General features: G+C 36.6%; 1 protein-coding gene across 3 annotated transcripts in view; it reads left to right on the forward strand.

The window, feature by feature from the left end:
• The window catches only part of PTPRZ1 (protein tyrosine phosphatase receptor type Z1), a 203,795-nt gene that overhangs the window by 95,519 nt on the left and 89,874 nt on the right, over positions 1-18,402 (forward strand). For all 3 annotated transcript variants that reach the window (XM_049771087.1, XM_049771088.1, XM_049771089.1), the window contains exon 3: positions 18,170-18,349. In XM_049771087.1, coding sequence (XP_049627044.1) covers positions 18,170-18,349 — 180 coding nt within the window. The remainder of the gene's footprint in view (positions 1-18,169; positions 18,350-18,402) is intronic.

An 18,402-nucleotide genomic window follows, 5' to 3' on the forward strand; every position in this document is an offset into this window, starting at 1 on the left:
AATAACTACACTGTGAACTATCATAACCATGTGAATGAATGAGGGAACTGGAAAGCCTGTCTAGAGTACAGGTAGAGGTGGGGTGGGATGAAGGGAGATTTAGGACATTGGTGGTGGAAATGTTGCACTGGTGAAGGGGGGTATTCTTTACATGACTGAAACCTAATCACAAACATGTTTGCAATCAAGATGAGGGGAATAAAACAAAAGAACGGGTTCAGGAAATCCAGTGCTCAAGCAAGGAATTCAACCACCCAAGCTTTCTGCTTCTGTGATGGAATGCAGTTCAGTGGAAGAAGACCGAAGTATGAGCCTCTGCCTTCCTCAGACTTTTGCTTTTACTGACAAGAATCAGTCCCATCTTAGGGAAAATAATACCAAGTAGAAAATAATCCTACTATATTGAATAGTATACCATCTCCTGATCACACCATATGGTGGGGTACAAATATTGATTAGGGTTGGATCAGTAACCCAACAACTCATCTTTCAGTATCTTATGCCAGATTTGTGTACTATTTTCTTGTAAGTATTGAGACCACCCCCACTGTTTGTCAAGGGTATAATCCTAGTTCTTTACTTAAGAACCATTCCTGGAAGTACTCAGATGATCGTACGGGATGCCAAAGATCTAACGCAGATCTGCTGCATGCAAGGCAAACACTTTACCAGCTGCACTATCTCTCCAGCACCTATATATTCTATTTTATACTAGACATTCCATAAATATTTGCTGGATGATGAGTACATAAATTAGAAATAAAAAAACCTCTATTTAATGAAACTGAGTTTTGATGGGATATAGAAGGTAATGCAAAATATAGATTTTTTTTATTTTATTTGAATCACTTTGATTCATAAAGTCCTTCACAGTTGGGTTTCAGACATACATTGAATCAAGGCCAATCCTACCACAGTGTTGACTCCTCCACAGTGTTCCCAGAGTGTATCTCAGCCACCACTTTTAACCCCCAGCCTGTCAGTATAGCAGGCCCATTTAAAGTTTAGTTTGTTAGAGTTTGGTCTCTTGATTTCGTTGTTGTTGACTTTAGATTTAGGATGTTTTCTTATAGCATCATTCTTAGTCCTTCCATAATTCCTATATCATGCCTCTATAAGTTCTGATATCAAAGTGTTTTGTGATGTGTACTGGAAAGATTAATGGTTTCGTTACTGGAAAAATGCTCAGTCTCTGGTTTTATAGGCATCATGCTTTTTAACCAAGTTAAAGTCTATCAAAATGGAGGTGCTGGAAGATTGCTTAGTGTGCTGAAGATCATGCTTTGTAGGAATCCTGATTTCAATCTGCATTCTCCACCCAGCCACTGCATGACCAAAACTATTTGAATGACCTCATGCATTGAGCAGTGTGATTAACCCTGTGCTTGACAAAGTGACCCAAAATAGAAACAAAATTATATATACATATGTATGTATGTGTGTACAGATATACATATATCAAATTATATCTTTGTTAAGCTATGTCAAATCCTTAAATCTGAATCTCAGGACTTCTACATACACTAGGAAACCTGTAAAAGTCACACCCCATATCTAAGTAATTAGTGTGTGGACAAAAAACATCAGGTTTATACGAGGTGTTATTACTTCCAGGAAACTTACTTTGCTAACCTCTATACTGATACTTCCTTGCTGCAGAACTTTACTCAGCCAGTTATTGGAAGACAAGAAAATTGATGGCCTGAGGGATGATAACACTGATCTAAGGTCATTTCTAGAGCTATTCTGCCTGCATTCTGTATTATTCAAAGTACAAGTAATTTTCAGGTCTTTGGTGAAGTTTTATTCCTTCTCTCTCACTGGTAATAGCAAGACCACAAAAGAAAGAAATAAATTTCCTTCTGCTTTTCTCTTATCGTTCTATTAACAGGCTGATGTCCTTTTGCTAAGGCCAGCTAGTTAATAGCAAATGTTACAGAAAAGTCCTGCAATTAATCAAACTGTATTTCTACCTGAGCCTTGAATATTAAAACACAGTAGACCAATTTGGAGAAAACCAGGCAAATAAAAAAGGTCCTAGCATTAATCACAGAGCAGCTAATCAGTAAGCATTTACTTCCTTTAAGAAGTGAGGGTTTATTAAGGGAGTGTGAGTAATAGAGCAACAAGTATTCTCTGTGGTTTCTGGAGTAGTTAAATGTCAGCAGTGATATTTCTGATGTTGATTAGTAAGTTATCTAATATCAGAATATAGCTGTAGACACAATGTGAATTTAGTTTCTATAATATCATCTATCATTTAATATATGAAAGATGACAGAATGCTGTGGTTGTAACTGCTTAATGCATTTTTAAAGCTTTGCTTTCCTTTTCCTTAGCAGATTTGCAGTGGGGACATTGATAGTTTTAACACTGTTTTTCCAGGACTTCATTATTCCACTATCCCATCTACTGACCTTCACTGGAACATAGCAACTCACTGACTGTCCTTTTTGCTTATCCATCTAAACTTTAAATATGCACACACAGTGGTGCACAGACACACTTGTGGTTCTTCGTTATGATCCCACCTACAAAGGACATCAGTCATAAATGTTCACTATTTTATCCTTTACTATTTTTTTGTGCTTTTGGATTTTTGTGGGTGAAAAGCATATCCAGCAGTGCTCAGAGCTTCGTCTTCACTCTTTGCTGAGACTTCACTCCTGGCAGTGCTCAAGAATTGGAGTCAAGAATTAAACCCATAAAGGCTGGACTAGACCGTATTCCCACCAGCAGTAAAGTTCCTTTCTCTCCACATCCCCGCCAGCACAGATTGTTCTTGTTCTTTGTGATGTGTGCCAGTCTCTGTGGCATGAGATGCTACCTCATTGTTGTTTTGATTTGCATGGGAAATTGAGCTCCCATGTGATCCAGCTGTACTACTCCTAGGGATACACCCTAGGAGTACAAAAATACAATACAAAAATCCCTTCCTCACACCTATATTCATTGCAATGCTATTTACAATTGCTAGACTCTGGAAACAACCAAGATTCCCTCAACTGATAAATGACTAAAGAAACGGGGGTACATATACACAATGGAATATTATGCAGCTGTCAGGAGAAATGAAGTCATGAAACTCTCCCATATATGATGTACATAGAATCTATTATGCTGAGTGAAATAAATCAGAGGGAGAAAGATAGACACAGAATAGTCTCACTCATCTTTGGATTTTAAGAAAAAATAAAGACATTATTTTAATAATGTCCAAACACAATAGAGATGAGGGCCAGTTCACAATGAAGCTCACCCAAAGAATGATGAGTGCAGTTAGGGAAACAACTACACTAACACCTATCATGACAATCTAGATGAGTGAGAGAAGTAGAATACCTGTCTTAAATACAGGAAAGGTCTGGGAAGGGGAGGGCTTTGGTGGTGGGAGTGTTGCACTGGTGAATGGTGGTCTATATGACTGAAACCCAACTACAATCATGCTTGTAATCATGATGCTTAAATAAAGATTTTATTTTTTTTAAAAAATTGTTGATATTGGGAAGGGGTGTAAGAAAAGAAAAGGCTGATATTATCAGGCTAAATTAAAAAAAAAGATAAGCTCAGGTTGGTTACATATAAGGCAAGCACTTTACCTACTATTCTCTCTCCAAACTCTCTTTCTTTACTATTTATCTATTCCACATTGAATGATCATGCATCTAGTGTTCTTGAAAAAAACAGGAGAGGTTCATATTATTTGCCAACCTGTTTGCATATGTGATCTCACAACTCTATCCAAAAGGTAGAGATTAGTATTCCAGCTGCAAAGAGGCAGCTTAGGTTCTTATAGTCCTGTAACCACTGGTGCTGGATTGAACTGAAGTCAGCTCAATTCCCAAACTTATTTCTTTCCACATGATGTCATGCTACTCAACAGTTGAAGTCCTGTAGTATGAACCTTCAACTTTCTCATTGCCTATATTCAAATGTATAGATTATACATGTACATCTTACATAGTTCCTCGATATTCTTTTTTTCCCTTTTCTTTATAAGTTACTCATCGTCAATCCATAATAGTATATTCACTTCTCTCACCATGGACCTCCCAAACCACAGACCTTGAGTAACTTTGCCTTCTCAATATCCAGTCCTGCTTGAATCTGCTTAAAAACCATCCTTTTTTTTACATGAAATAGTTTTTTTTAAATAAAGGTAATGTGTATAATAACCATTTGCCATATTTCATTTGTCTTACAGGCTTCAGAGGTTAGCTCCAGCCACATAGAGGGTATAGAGTCAAGGAGTACAAACAGGATAAACACAACAGTGTGCCTGGCTTATCATGATGGGATGTGATAATGCACATGAAGGCAGCAGGCGTTTGTGTTTAGGGCCTGATGCTAGAAGGTGAGGTCAAGACAGGTGCCGCTAATCAGCAGCTTCGTTTCCTTGAGTCAGCGGCCCAGGGAGACCAGGATGAGATCTGAGTATGAAAATACTCCTCACTGCAACCCCAGGTACCATCCTGCTGGAACTTCATCTGGGGACAAACCCCACATGGACTCCGTAAAGGGTCTGGGATCTACTTTCAAAGCTCCTGGCGTCTCCTGGCCAAACCCCAGGGGTGGGAGAGGTACAGAGAGAGCCTCACTGAGAAACTGAGCCCACTAATCCCCAGGGGAACTCGGTGTCCCTCCTCCTCCAGCCCCAGGACTGGAGCCCAGGTCGTTGGGCCAGTAGCGGTCATCCATGCACTGCTGCATGTCAGAGCTACTGTCATCCTCTTGGTCTTCCTGCTGGGTGCAGAGACGGCACATCTTCTCCTCCCAGTGGTGCTCTACCAGCCGGTACAGCTCCGTGGCTGTGGCGGCATCCTCCACTGATGAGTATCCATGGTGGCCCACCTGGAAAAACTATCCTTTTTAAAAACTTCCTAAATGTTCTGTTAATCAGCCATGTATTTGTTTTCAGTTCCAACCCTATCACTCTTTTACCCGTCACAGCCAGCTTTGAAAGAGTACTTTCTTATTTCTCCTATTCATTCTTATAATTAATTTTGAAATCCTAGATCTGTCATGTCACTGAAATTGTTTTATTTCAGGAATTTGGAGGTTGGAGTAAAAACACAACCAAATTCAGTAATTTCTCTTTAATCATGACCCTGTGGGCTCTCTGCTGTGTGTGATATTTCCTCTGAGATAACTCTCATAGTGGAAACACTCCATCTATGATGCTACCATTCAATGGTCCTCAAACTACGGCCCGCGGGCCACATATTGTATTTATTCCCATTTTGTTTCTTCACTTCTAAATAAGATATATGCAGTGTGCATAGAAATTTATTCATAATTTTTGTTTTTACTATAATCTGGCCCTCCAACAGTCTGAAGGACAGTGAACGGGCCCCCTGTTTAAAAAGTTTTAGGACCCCTAATTGCTACCATATAGATGCTACCATCTCCAAATTTCTTGATTCTCTTTGAGACCACTCATCTTAATTTCTTTGCCTATTTGCTCCCTTCCTCACAAGTGTTAATGCTCCTCGATATGATATTGAATTAATTCTGGTTTATCCACTTTAATTGAAATATTTCATCTACATCTAGGACTTTAAATGATCATGTCTTTGTTGATGCTTCCCAGCCTGTTCTTTAGTTCAGCACTCTTGTTATCTCAGAGTTCCATAATATTAATTTCTTAGAGCATCAGATAAAAAGGTATCCATGATATAAAAAAGTTTAGCTAGAGAGTTGCTAATCTGAGGAGAGGGGTGGAAAAGGGTGATCTAAGGCCTCTTAATTTCTAAATTACCACAACACTGTACCTGTGAGGTTAGGCTTGGTCAGCATTAGATAGGTATTTGCCTGTTATCTGCCCTTACTCCAATGTTGATTGTCCCTGAACAAAATATAGTCAAGGCTCTCAGTCCAAGAGGTTGTGACCCCATGCTTTCCTGTCTGTCTTGTTTTCTTAATCCTCGTGGTACCTCTGCTTCTGGCCCATTCACCTGGAGTTGATCCCAGACAATAAGAATATTAAAGTATTTAGTTAAAGTTGGTTTTTCCATCTTTTTTCCTTCCTAACATGGCTAGTCAGAAGACACATCCATATAAGTCTCAGTTGTTATTTTGAAGCTCATTCTTTGATTTCTCTTGCTAATTCCCAAATGGCAATCCTTGAATCAGAGATAACTTAATGGAACAGAGTGCATAATTGTGTGCAAGAGGCATGTGTTACATACCTATGCCAATCTGGTCCCAAATCACAATCAAAAGAAACCCTCAAGCACTGAGCTAAATCTGGTCTCCTAATATTGCAGATGTGTCTTCAAAAACAGAACCATAGAGGCCAGATTGATAGTACAGCGGTGGAGCATTTGTTTTGCACACGACCGATCCAGGATGGACCTTGTTCAGTCCCAGGCTTCCCATATGGTCCCCCTAGTCAGGAGCGATTTCTTATTGCATTGCCAGGAGTAACCCCTGAGTGTCACCTGTGTGGCCCCAAATCCAAAAAAAAAAAAAGATTACAAAGAGATTCCTAAGCCTTTCAAAGTGAATTTTTACTTTTACTTCTCAATTTCTTAATATTTCTTAATTTCCCCATAATTTCTTGCTTTAACAAAATTTTTACTTTCCATTAACATTATTTACTTTTGATTTTAGTTGGTTTTGGGTGCTAGTTTTGGATTTGGGATCAGATTCAGCTGTACTCAAGGTTTACTTCTTGGTCTGTGCTCAGATATCACTTCTGGCAGTGCTCAGGGCTCATCTGACAGTGCTCAAACCCACTTTAGTCCTTTGCTTTTGACTCAGTCTGTTCATATCCTTTTCCCATTGTTTGCTGGACAACAAAATTAAGATTACCAAATCTGGATTGGGATTGGGAATTACTGTGGAAATGAAATGGTGGACTAAAGGTAACATAAGAACTTTGGAGGAAGATGTTGATCCCTTCCATACTGACGAGGTGCCATAAGTATATCAGAACCTTAAACATTAGCACACTATCATAAACATGTTACTCCAAGTAGAACAATTAAAAATCTAACAATTAATAACAAAGGTACAATTAAAAGATTCTAAAAGCAATATAAATTCTATATTAATTTAATCACATTTTATTTTCTGATGAAACCAATGGTTAATTGCATCCTATATGGGAACCATCCTAGTTATTTTATTGATTCCATTTATTTCCATTGCACATAATTATTTTTTATTATGTATCTTTTTTTTTTTTTTTTTTTTTTTTTGGTTTTTGGGTCACACCCGGCAGTGCTCAGGGGTTACTCCTGGCTGTCTGCTCAGAAATAGCTCCTGGCAGGCACGGGGGACCATATGGGACACCGGGATTTGAACCAACCACCTTTGGTCCTGGATCGGCTGCTTGCAAGGCAAATGCCGCTGTGCTATCTCTCCGGGCCCTATTTATGTATCTTTTGATACATAATTTTTCTATGTTCATGCCCTTAAAACTTTTTATCTTCTTTTATTTTTGTTATTGGATTAAATTTGATTGAATTAGGGTGCAGATTTTATTATTGTTGTTTTAGTTCTTTTCTAACTTAAAAAAGGTCCAAAAATTTTATCCAGTATTTTTAGTTTTTTTTCTTATCTGTCTCATACTATTTATATTGAATATCAGTTAGAAACTGGTTGTTTTGTTTTGTTTTGTTTGGTTTGGTTTTTGGGTCACACCCAGCAGCACTCAGGGGTTACTCCTGGCTTTGTGCTCTTAAATCACTCCTGGCAGGTTTGGGGGATCATATGGGATGCCAGGATTCGAACCACCATCTATCTTTGGTTGGCTGTGTGCAAGGCAAACAAACGCCCTACTGGCTGTGCTATCTCACAAGCCCCTAGTTATGAACTTTCTTAAATGTTATACTTAAAGATCATTTGTTATAGCACTTTCCTAAATAAAATCATAACTTCACTGACTTGTAGAATCCTATCTACTGGACATACCAAACAGGTTTTTAAAGATTTTCTATTGTCTAATGTCAATGTCCAATTAGAGTATCTCTCTAATAAAAGAAGATGCAGTCCTGATTAAAATGTTAGCTTCTTGTCCCAAATCGCTTGTATTGGGCCTGCTTTTAGTGAATTCTAATTGTAGGCATTATCTACATCTACCAACTGCTTTGCTCTATCTAGCTCAGAAAATCTGTTTAGCCCTATTCACAGTGGGCAAGCTGATTTATACATGTAAACACATCCTCATATTTACCTTCAGATTGGTTATCTCATATGTTATCCCTTTGTTTTCAATTTATGTGATGTCATTTGCTGTTATGACAAATTCACTTAATGATTGTCACTCATTAATTTGAAGTTTTGGCTTATCTTTGAGGAAGCCACTTTCTCAAACAGCTGACTGTTACGTCACAAAAAATGTCCATTAAACATAACTTCTTTCCTTTCGACTAGACTTCTTAATTTCAAACTACATTTTCATATAAAATAAGAGTGACTTACTTTATTTTATGTGTGAATAAATTGACATTTGAGCCAACTCATTCACAGTAAAAAGCTTTATAAAATATAAGTATTTTTAATTCTTCTGGATCTTATTATCTTTGTTAGCAAATAAAAGCAAGCCATAATAATTTGAAAAGCTGTGATTTACAATAAATGGCATCTTGTAGTTTATTCAAAGCAAACAGTAATAGATGTTGCTATAATTAGGGCAGTCTTCATTTTAATGTTACTGTTATATTTGCATTTTAATATTCATTTTGTATATAGTCAAACATTTCTCACACTAGCACACACAATAATAAGAAAATTCAGTAAGCCTTGATTAGAGCCAACCTGGATTTGCTCCCAAGGCAAGATATATGATACAGAACTCACCAGAAGTGATTCCTGCACACAGAGGCATACAGATAATGGCTGCACCCCGCCCCCCCAAATATACTAAAAGCAGAATATACTAATATTAACAGTATGTTGGCTATTGGAAGATCAGATCTTAATATAATGTTATTGATTGAATTTGGGTAGAGTTATATATCAGGAAATATTCAGGACTTTGCTCAAGAATCACTCCTGCTCATCAGATAAGGGGCTAATATCCCAAATATACAGGGCACTAACAAAACTTTACAAGAAAAAAATCTAATCCTATCAAAAATGGGGAGAAGAAATGGACAGACACTTTGATTAAAAAGAAATACAAATGGTCAAAAGGCACATGAAAAAATGCTCCTCATCATTAATCATCAGGGAGATGCAAATCAAAATGATGAGATACCATCTCACACCACAGAGATTGGCACACATCACAAAGAATGAGAACAATCAGTGCTGGTGGGGATGTGGAGAGAAAGGAACTCTTATCCACTGCTGGTGGGAATGCCATCTAATACAACCCTTATGGAAAGCCATATGGAGATTCCTCCAAAAACGGGAAATTGAGCTCCCATTTGACCCAGCTATATCACTCCTAGGGATATACCCTAGGAACACAAGAATACAATACAAAAATCCCTTCCTCACACCTATATTTATTGCAGCACTATTCACAATAGCCAGGCTCTGGAAACAACCAAGATGCCCTTCAACAGATGAATGGCTAAAGAAACTGTGGTACATATACACAATGGAATATTATGCGGCCATCAGGAGAGATGAGGTCAAGAAATTTTCCTATACATTGATGTACATGGACTCTATCATGCTGAGTGAAATAAGTCAGAAGGAGAAAGATAGATGCAGAATAGTCTCACTCATCTATAGGTTTTAAGAAAAATAAAAGACATTTTTGCAACAATCCTCAGAGACAAAGAGAGAAGGGCTAGAATTTCCAGCTCACTTCATGAAGCTCACCACAAAGAGTGGTGAGTACAGTTATAGAAATAACTACACTGAGAACTACCATAACCATGTGAATGAATGAGGGAACTGGAAAGCCTGTCTAGAATACAGGTGGGGTGGGGTGGGGAGGAGGGAGATTTGGGACATTGGTGGTGGGAATGTTGCACTGGTGAAGTGGGGTGTTCTTTACATGACTGAAACCTAATCACAATCATATTTGTAATCAAGATGTTTAAATAAAGATATTATATATATATATAAAGAATCACTCCTGTTCTTGCTTCTTGCTCAGGGGACCATATGGGATGCTAGGATGGAACTGTGGTCCAGCTGTGCAAGACCTGCACCCTTCTTACTGTTTTATCTTTCTAGGCCCTGAGATTTTTTCCAAAGTTTACTTAAAAACAGAAATTGGTAACTTTGAAAAGAAGCCAATAGTGTAAGTTTTTTATATTTTTATGAATCATTTTTTATTTTTCTCAGTTGTTATTTTTGTTAGAGATTGATAGATTATTTCACTGCACAGACTATCTTTATTAGTCTACTTTTATTTAAAACTGTGTGTCACTTGGATATTTTTGTAAAATACAAAAATTATATTGTAGCACTAATTGATTTAGGAAGCATTTATTTAATCCTTAATTGCCAGGTTCTGAAAAAAACTGAAATTATAATCTAAACAAGAAACATATTGTAGTTCAAGAAAATACAGTTTATGTTAGTTTCTTTGAACTGACATATCAAAAGATTATACATAGATAAGTGGTACTAGAAACAGTAGAAAACGGGACCTAAGAGATTGTACAATGGTTAGGGCATTTGTTTTGCATATAACCAACTACTGTTCAATCCCAGCAGCAATAATAGTCTTGGTGTGCCCCTACCACCACTATCAAAAATAAAATAAACTTAACAGAATACATTAAAATCTTCTAGTTCTGAAGCTTGGAAAGTACAAGATTAATACACTGCTAGATTCAGTATCCAGACATTTGGAGTAGCCCCTATCCTGTATTCTGTATACCAGCAGTTATAACCAAGCAAAACAGCATCTGGGATCAATACTAGTCCATGGATTATTGGTTGAAGAACACATTCTTAGACCACTGTCTTCAAATCTCCGCTAAAGAGAGAGCCAGCCAGCCAATCTTGATGAAATATCTACTAAAGCTCTGTCCTTAAGACTTAATCACTTGCTGAAAGCCAACCTCCAAATAATTTGCATGACATTGAGAATTAAGCCTCATCATAAATTTTGGAGATATAAATAATTGAAAATTTCAGTTGCTTGCGCAGGGGTTTGTTTTTTAAGTAGAATACAAAAGTTGCCTTAAAATTTATCCTTCAAACACCCTCTCCAGTTCAGCCCACCTACATTCCAACCACTTAATCTCTCTGATAAAGTGCTACAAGTTCCTTACACTTCTAAAACCATTGTTCCTCCCACTGGCTTCCCAGGTACATTTGGTACAACTGCTTTTCAGTTTCTCTCTGCAGAACTGCTGTGCAAGCCACTCTTGACTCCCTAGCTTCAGCTGGGCGGCTCACTCCGTCTGAACTTGACCTCCACTTTCCTGCCATTATGAGTTCAGGTTTATCATTCAAGCAGATATGCTCCAGGTTCTTTCTCTTAAGATTCTCTTCTTCCTTCAAGTCCTGCACTATATTCTTTTGAGATCCATGTTTATTTTTCATTCCGTACTTTCCTTTAGGCACTTATCTTTAGATTATTATTATTAACTTTAGATTTAGCTTGCCTACACTTCTGGAATAAAAAAAAATAAATCTATGCAAACAAACACACACATGCACACTCCAAATTTATGTATATATCTTTAAAGGGTCTGGAATTGCTTTCAGTTGTTTGTAATAGAGAGTGCAAAGTGTGTACATAGTAGATGCATTCATTTGGTGCACAAACAGTATTTCACAAGCATTTAATTTGTTTTTATCTTGTGCCAGACTCAGAGGTAAGTAATAAGATATGCATGAAAGAGATAAGCCTACAAAGTACAGGCTGTTGTGTGTTCCAAGAGAGGTAAACATAGTAAATTTATAGGAGTGGTACTAATTCAGGTGGGTCAATAAATGGCTGAAAGAATGGATAAATATGTAAAATGAATCACTTATCTTGGTTCTCTAGAGCTGCAACTGGACTCTGTAGTCTTCCTTATGGGTAAACTGCCCTGATAATCTTTTGTTGTAATTTCAAGGAGTGCCCTAATTCTTCCTTCATCACAGTCACTAATAACATTTTAAGTGGATGTAATGTGAATCAAATGAATTCCCAACACCTGCTTCCTGGGTATTTTAGCCTAACTCTAAACACCTTATTGACTAAAAGCATCAATTGTATCATAATTTAGGAACTTTTTAAGTGTTTAACACATGATGCATGTTTAATTATTAAGGACATTAAAAAAGAGTTCTGCCTTTCATCTTTATGAATTTTAACACTTTACTAATTTACTTTTCTTGAAATTTTTGTGTGTAAGACAATATGAAACAAGCTTTCTAAAACCCTTTGTAAATGAATGAAAAATTCTCTTTAATAGACGCTTTCTGTCGTGTGACATTTCTATGGGGAAAACTTCCTCTAGTAAGTTTCATTTGTCTTATCTTTTAATTGCAAAAGTTAGAACAGCTTTGTTAAGCTATGTTGTAATTGACTCCATGATCTGGTATTTAAAAGCTGTATTTCACTTAATATAATCAATCATCAAGAGATATGCTTCATACATAATGTCAGACAGCCTACAAATTGAAGATCAGATGTTTCTTGGTATCCTACAGAAGTTTAGTGGGGAATACTCAATGTCATTTAAAAATTAAATATGACATGACATTGAATCTAGAAATATTTATTTTCTTCTGTTGCAATTCCATGGTAAATCTCTATGAACTCAAACTCATAAATGATACAATTTTTAATATATCTGATTCATTCTCTCAACAAATGTTTATTGAACATCAACTTTGTACAAGGCTTTTTTCACTAGGTTCCTGGTTACAATTCAGTAAATACAGCCGATATAATTGATGTCTTAGTAGCAAAAATTAAGTTAGGAGAGAAGATTGAGAAAGGAAGGAATATTTTTTACAGGATGACCAAAATGCTTCTTCAGTGATGGGCAATTGAGCCAAGATCTCATTGAAGCAAGGATGAAAGAGAAAAAAGAGAGAGACAGAGAAAGAGAGACAGAGAGACAGGGAGACAAAGACAGAGACAGAGTGTTTCTTTGTAAAGAGGAAAGTCATGGAAGTCAATGAAATTCTAGGAAGTCATGGCTGCTAATTCCAAGCCCTCAGGCATCAGTGCTCAAAGAACAGGAAAGAATGATTAGAGATTTCTGGGTAAATTGGTAGGAAATAATTAAAGAAGAGATGAGTAGTGACATCACATGAAAGAGAGCAATAATGGTAATGACTTTATGGTTTATTCTGTGAGAGATGAAAATGTTTTAGAAAGTCCAAAGCTAAGGAGAAGCAGATGAACTGGTATATTTTTTAAAAGATGACTTTAATTATTAGGGTGTTTTCACTTTTATATATTAGATAACAAAGTGATTCACTATTTACTATATATTATTTTAAATCCATATATATTATCTCACCATTTCATAGTTCCAGAGTTAAGATAGCAGAGACTCCCTAGCTTGATCTCTTAACTTTATACCAAGGTGACTTGGCAAGGGAATGTTTTTATTTAAAAGATCTTATTGCGGGCCCGGAGAGATAGCACAGCGGCGTTTGCCTTGCAAGCAGCTGATCCAGGACCAAAGGTGGTTGGTTCGAATCCCGGTGTCCCATATCCCCCCCCCCCCCCCCCGTGCCTGCCAGGAGCTATTTCTGAGCAGACAGCCAGGAGTAACCCCTGAGTACCGCTGGGTGTGGCCCAAAAACCAAAAAAAAAAAAAGATCTTATTGCATATTAATGCAGAGTGTTGGCAGAGTCCACTTTGTACAGTGACAGAATTTATCTTTAGGGCTCCAATTTGTCATTCACTTGTTTATTGTTGCTTTTAATCACCGAAACCATTTTTTTCTACTACGGTTAATGAAAAATCACATCCTAGAGTTTACCCTCTGAACCATTTTGAGTATCATATATATGTTATTGTGAAACATTTCTGGAAACTTTTTTTATCTTACAAATGTGAGATTCTGTACTTACCAGACACTTTTCTTTAGTTGACCATGGAACTGTCTAAGTTGTACTTTTCAAAATGCAATGTATATATGAATCTTCTGGTGATTTTTTTTCCTGGTGATTTTTGTAAAATGGAAAGTCTGACCTTGTAAAGCTGCGCAGCAGTATGGAACTAACTCCAAAAAGTCTCCTAGGTGAAGGTAATGTAGCTTGTGAGACTTGGACTAGCAAAGACAGTTCTTAGGCTAAGGTGTTGATGGGAGAAAAAGAAATGATCTCATAACAGGTAACAGATAACAGTTTGAAGATAGACCTGGTCAGCTTCCTGAAGAAACCTGTATCAGAATGTATCAGAGATGATTACTGAATGCTTGTACAATAGCAGATCTTGAAATCATAGGCAATGTTATTGGAGACTTAAAATTGTATCTAAGTAAACTTGGGATTTACTTTACTCTATTTTAAAATGAAAGCACTAAAAAGGATCTTACTGTTTCTGCAACTGTTTTTCTCTATTTTTCTCAATTGATCATAAAGTAAGCAGTGTTTTCTTATTCCTGCCTCTGTCAATGCTCTTTATAGTGAATTATTTATTTATTACTAGTATCATTAAGTCTATTCCTAACAGACAAAATTTACATCACTGTGCATGTTATATTCCAACACATTCTAGAAACAAAGCTATACTTTAGAAAAAAAAATTCAGCACTTATTGATTTTGGTGGATGCCTCACTGGGAGATGAATTGTCCAATTTCCCTGTTCTAATTTTCCCTATTCTATGATGTCACAAATTATTTTCTCTGAAGTAAGTGATGCAAAGTTATATCTGTGATATTTGGTAGCTTGCATAGACATCAGCCCTTACTATTTTCCCTTATCACAAAGGAGGTTGTGCAAATTAGTGGAGGGTATGATTTATTTATAAACTCCCTTAACAAAAACATGTAAATTCTTAGTCTTATCCATATTCATCTTATAAATGAGAAGCATGTGAAAGCATATAATCTGAACAATGAATACCACCCTATTCTTTCACAGGTTGGTTGCAGAAATATGCTCATGTTTAATAAGTGAAAGGTTAAAACATTGACTCTTAGGTTGTAATAGACCTTTAAATAGAGCATACCTATTCTTAGCCTTGTAAAGTGAAATGAAATTTTGATAAATGATTCATGCTTTGAGATGGGATGAAATAAAGACAATATAGGACAGCTTCAGTTTAGTGGACTATTTGCACTGAAGAAATGGCAAGAATTCACTTCATTTGGGTAGCAGTGGAAGGTTTCCATATTTCATTGAAGTACAATGATGTAGAATATTGCTTATCATTATTTCATACATAAATTATTCCATTACAATACCCAAGGCTAGTGTCCCTGCTTTTGTGCACCAATTTGCCGATGAATACCTCATTGTTTTGTGTTTTTTTTTTCCAAACAAAGTTCTCTATTGAAATTCCTGGTTTCTTATTTTCACTGATAAATGAGAAAACTTGCTAGGTTTTTTTTTTTTTTGAAAAATATTTAAATCTATTGCTTTAATCCAGTCTGTCTTCAGTTATTTTTCAAAAATTGATGTCGATATACAGTCAAGCTAAACTGTAACTGAAGACTGTGATAGCTGGCTTTAACATGTTTATTATGGAGCTAAATTGTGTCTAGAGTTACTCTGTTTTATAGCCACTACAGCATTCCTCTGTAATGATGGTGGTGTGGAGGGTTATGCAGAAGCTTGCTGACTATTGGGTAAAAGCAATTTGGAATTAAGAATAAAAAGAAGTACATCGTACTGTATACCTGAAACCTCTATAATGTTATGAACCCAGTGATAATTTTTTTTACACATTGTTTTTTTATATTTTTATTTTGATCATAGTGGCTTACATATCTTTCACTTTAGTATTTTAAGTACATATTAACATTGAATCAGGGGAATACCCACCACCAAATGTGTCCTCCCCCTTTCCCCATTTTCTTTCTGCAACCCACATCCCCCACCATCATCCCCAGGGCTGCTAGAGTAGATGGTCCCCTCTTTTGTCTAGCTTACTATCAGTGATCATACATCTGTTTGGTCCTGGTGCCCTCCCTCTATTTGAGAGACTAAGCTAATAAATCAAGTTATGTGGTTTTGTTTGAGGGAAAGAAAAGCAATAGAATGGGGTAAAGAGTAAGCAAAAAATTAAAAAAATAATAATAATAAAATAATAATAATAATGTGCTGAAAATGGGCAGAGTCCTTCTAGTGGCTATCAGCCTCAGTTTGAGGGAGGACTTGAAAAAGGTAATTGAAACACCATAACAATACTAAAATAAATGTCAAATTAAATATCCAGTGAGCCCTACAGCAATAAAGAGAAGCACCACACAATAATCTCGGTTCTGAATTCAAATCATGCCTGAGTGCAAAAAGAAAGAGAAAGATAAGATAAAATAATATAAAATAAAAAAGAGACATCAACTTCAATATCTACATCAAAATAAGAACGTCAAAAGAAACAATCAATCAATAAATATATATATATTTTGAAAAATGATTATTTTGTGCTTTTTTTTTTCTTTTTTCCCTGCATAGGCACAGTAACTATTGGGGACATTATAGAGGGAATTCCCGTGGCCTAGGAGATACAGGGTTTCTCCATCCCTGAAGTATACTGTCATGTTATTAACTATAGACTCCTTGCCTGCTTTAGTGGTGTATGGAAGACTTCTACTTCGCCATGGACGGTAAAATCAGTCCTCTGTATCTAGAGATCTTGGTGACTGTGCAGCTCAAGGAATGGAGCTAATGATGAAGGCTTTCTTTGTGGTTCTAGCAGTTCTGCTTCTTCAGTGTCGTTTTAATTCATCTTCTGTAGTTGGTGTTCTTGGTCATTATGTTGCTCCTAGGACGGAACCTGGGACAGAATCTTTCGTTATGTTTCTGGAAGACCCTTTCACTTGCGGTTGTCTCAGTCAGACCTCTAGAATTGGAGATCTTGTTTGTTGAACAGATTGTAGACCAAAAGCTAGGTTAGAGCTTTTTGTTGTTGTTGTTGTTGGTCCCGGGATGCATACTGTCTAGTCCTGGTTGTGACAACCAGTCATCTGTATATAGCAATATTGGTTTTTGCGCAGATCAAAGGGTGACATGTCTTCTGATTTTGTCTTATCATTGGCTGGTGAGGAAGGATAACTTGCTCTTAGATCTAGTTGTTCCCATTTCCTCGTTGTCAGGTTATCAATTTAGAACTGGCGTATGTTGGCGTCATAGTAGCATTATGAATGCCCTGCAGGGGACTTGGTTCCTAGAGCTGTTGTGGAAAACTGTCGTTTCTATGTCTGGGATCCAGGAGTCAAGGCTGGAAAGTCGGTACCTATTTCCCTGGGGTCTAGGTTGGTTTCCAGTGACATACATTCAGGGTGGGAGATGTCCCTGTGTTGTAAAAAAGTATAAGTTCTTATTCCTAGTAGATAAGAGCTTGTGTTTACATGTAAAATTTCCCCCATTTTTAATATGCCTTTTCAGGAAGAAGTGGTGCTACATTATATTGCTGGTGGATTTGGGGGTGGAGAGAGAAGAAAACAGATCCATGACAGAAACTAAAAAAAATATATATGCTTAGACATATTTAAAGAAAAAAGAGTTTCTTAAAAGAAAACAAAGGTATTAAATAAAGGACATAATTAAAAGAATAAAGTGGGGCCGGGAGGGATAACATGGAGGCAAGGCGTCTGTCCTTCCTGCAGAAAGACGGTGGTTCACATCCCAGCAGTTGCTAAGTTTTATAAGCAGAAAAACAATGGGAATAAAGGAGTTATTTCGAGGAGGTTGTTGAATAGGTTTTAAAGTATAAAATCCTACAATGACTGAAATTCATCTAAATCATTCAGTGGTGGCAAAAGTCTAACCACCATGGAGAATAATAGAGAAGTTAGAATTTACATCATCTGGATACCTTTCAATATGGAACCACAGGCAAGGACCAACTGTCTATTGTGAGAATTAGGATTTCTGTTGGTTTGAAGAAGTACGATGGCTAATCAGAGACAGTGTAGAGTCCTGCTTTGGATGTGCGTAGTCCACAAACCCCTTATCTTCAAATCTGGAATCTAAACTTAAGCATAATTATTTTATGAATGAATGCTAAGGTTTCTCAATTTTTCAAAATTCTGTGTTAATATTTTTAATGAAAGTCACATTGTAATATCAACATTAATATTTGCTTGGTGATTTAAAAAATTAATTTTCCACATTTTTCATTATATAGGAGTACTGAATCCAAAAAATTGGGGAAAGAAGTATCCAACATGCAATAGCCCCAAACAGTCTCCTATTAATATTGATGAAGATCTTACACAAGTAAATGTGAATCTTCGGAAATTGAAATTTCAGGGTTGGGACAAACCGTCTTTGGAAAATACTTTCATTCACAATACTGGGAAAACAGGTAAAATGTTTACATTTGTTTTTATGACCTTAATGTTTATCAGAAATAAAATA

The sequence above is a fragment of the Suncus etruscus genome, chromosome 1, assembly GCF_024139225.1.
Source record: "Suncus etruscus isolate mSunEtr1 chromosome 1, mSunEtr1.pri.cur, whole genome shotgun sequence".
NCBI lineage: Eukaryota > Metazoa > Chordata > Mammalia > Eulipotyphla > Soricidae > Suncus > Suncus etruscus.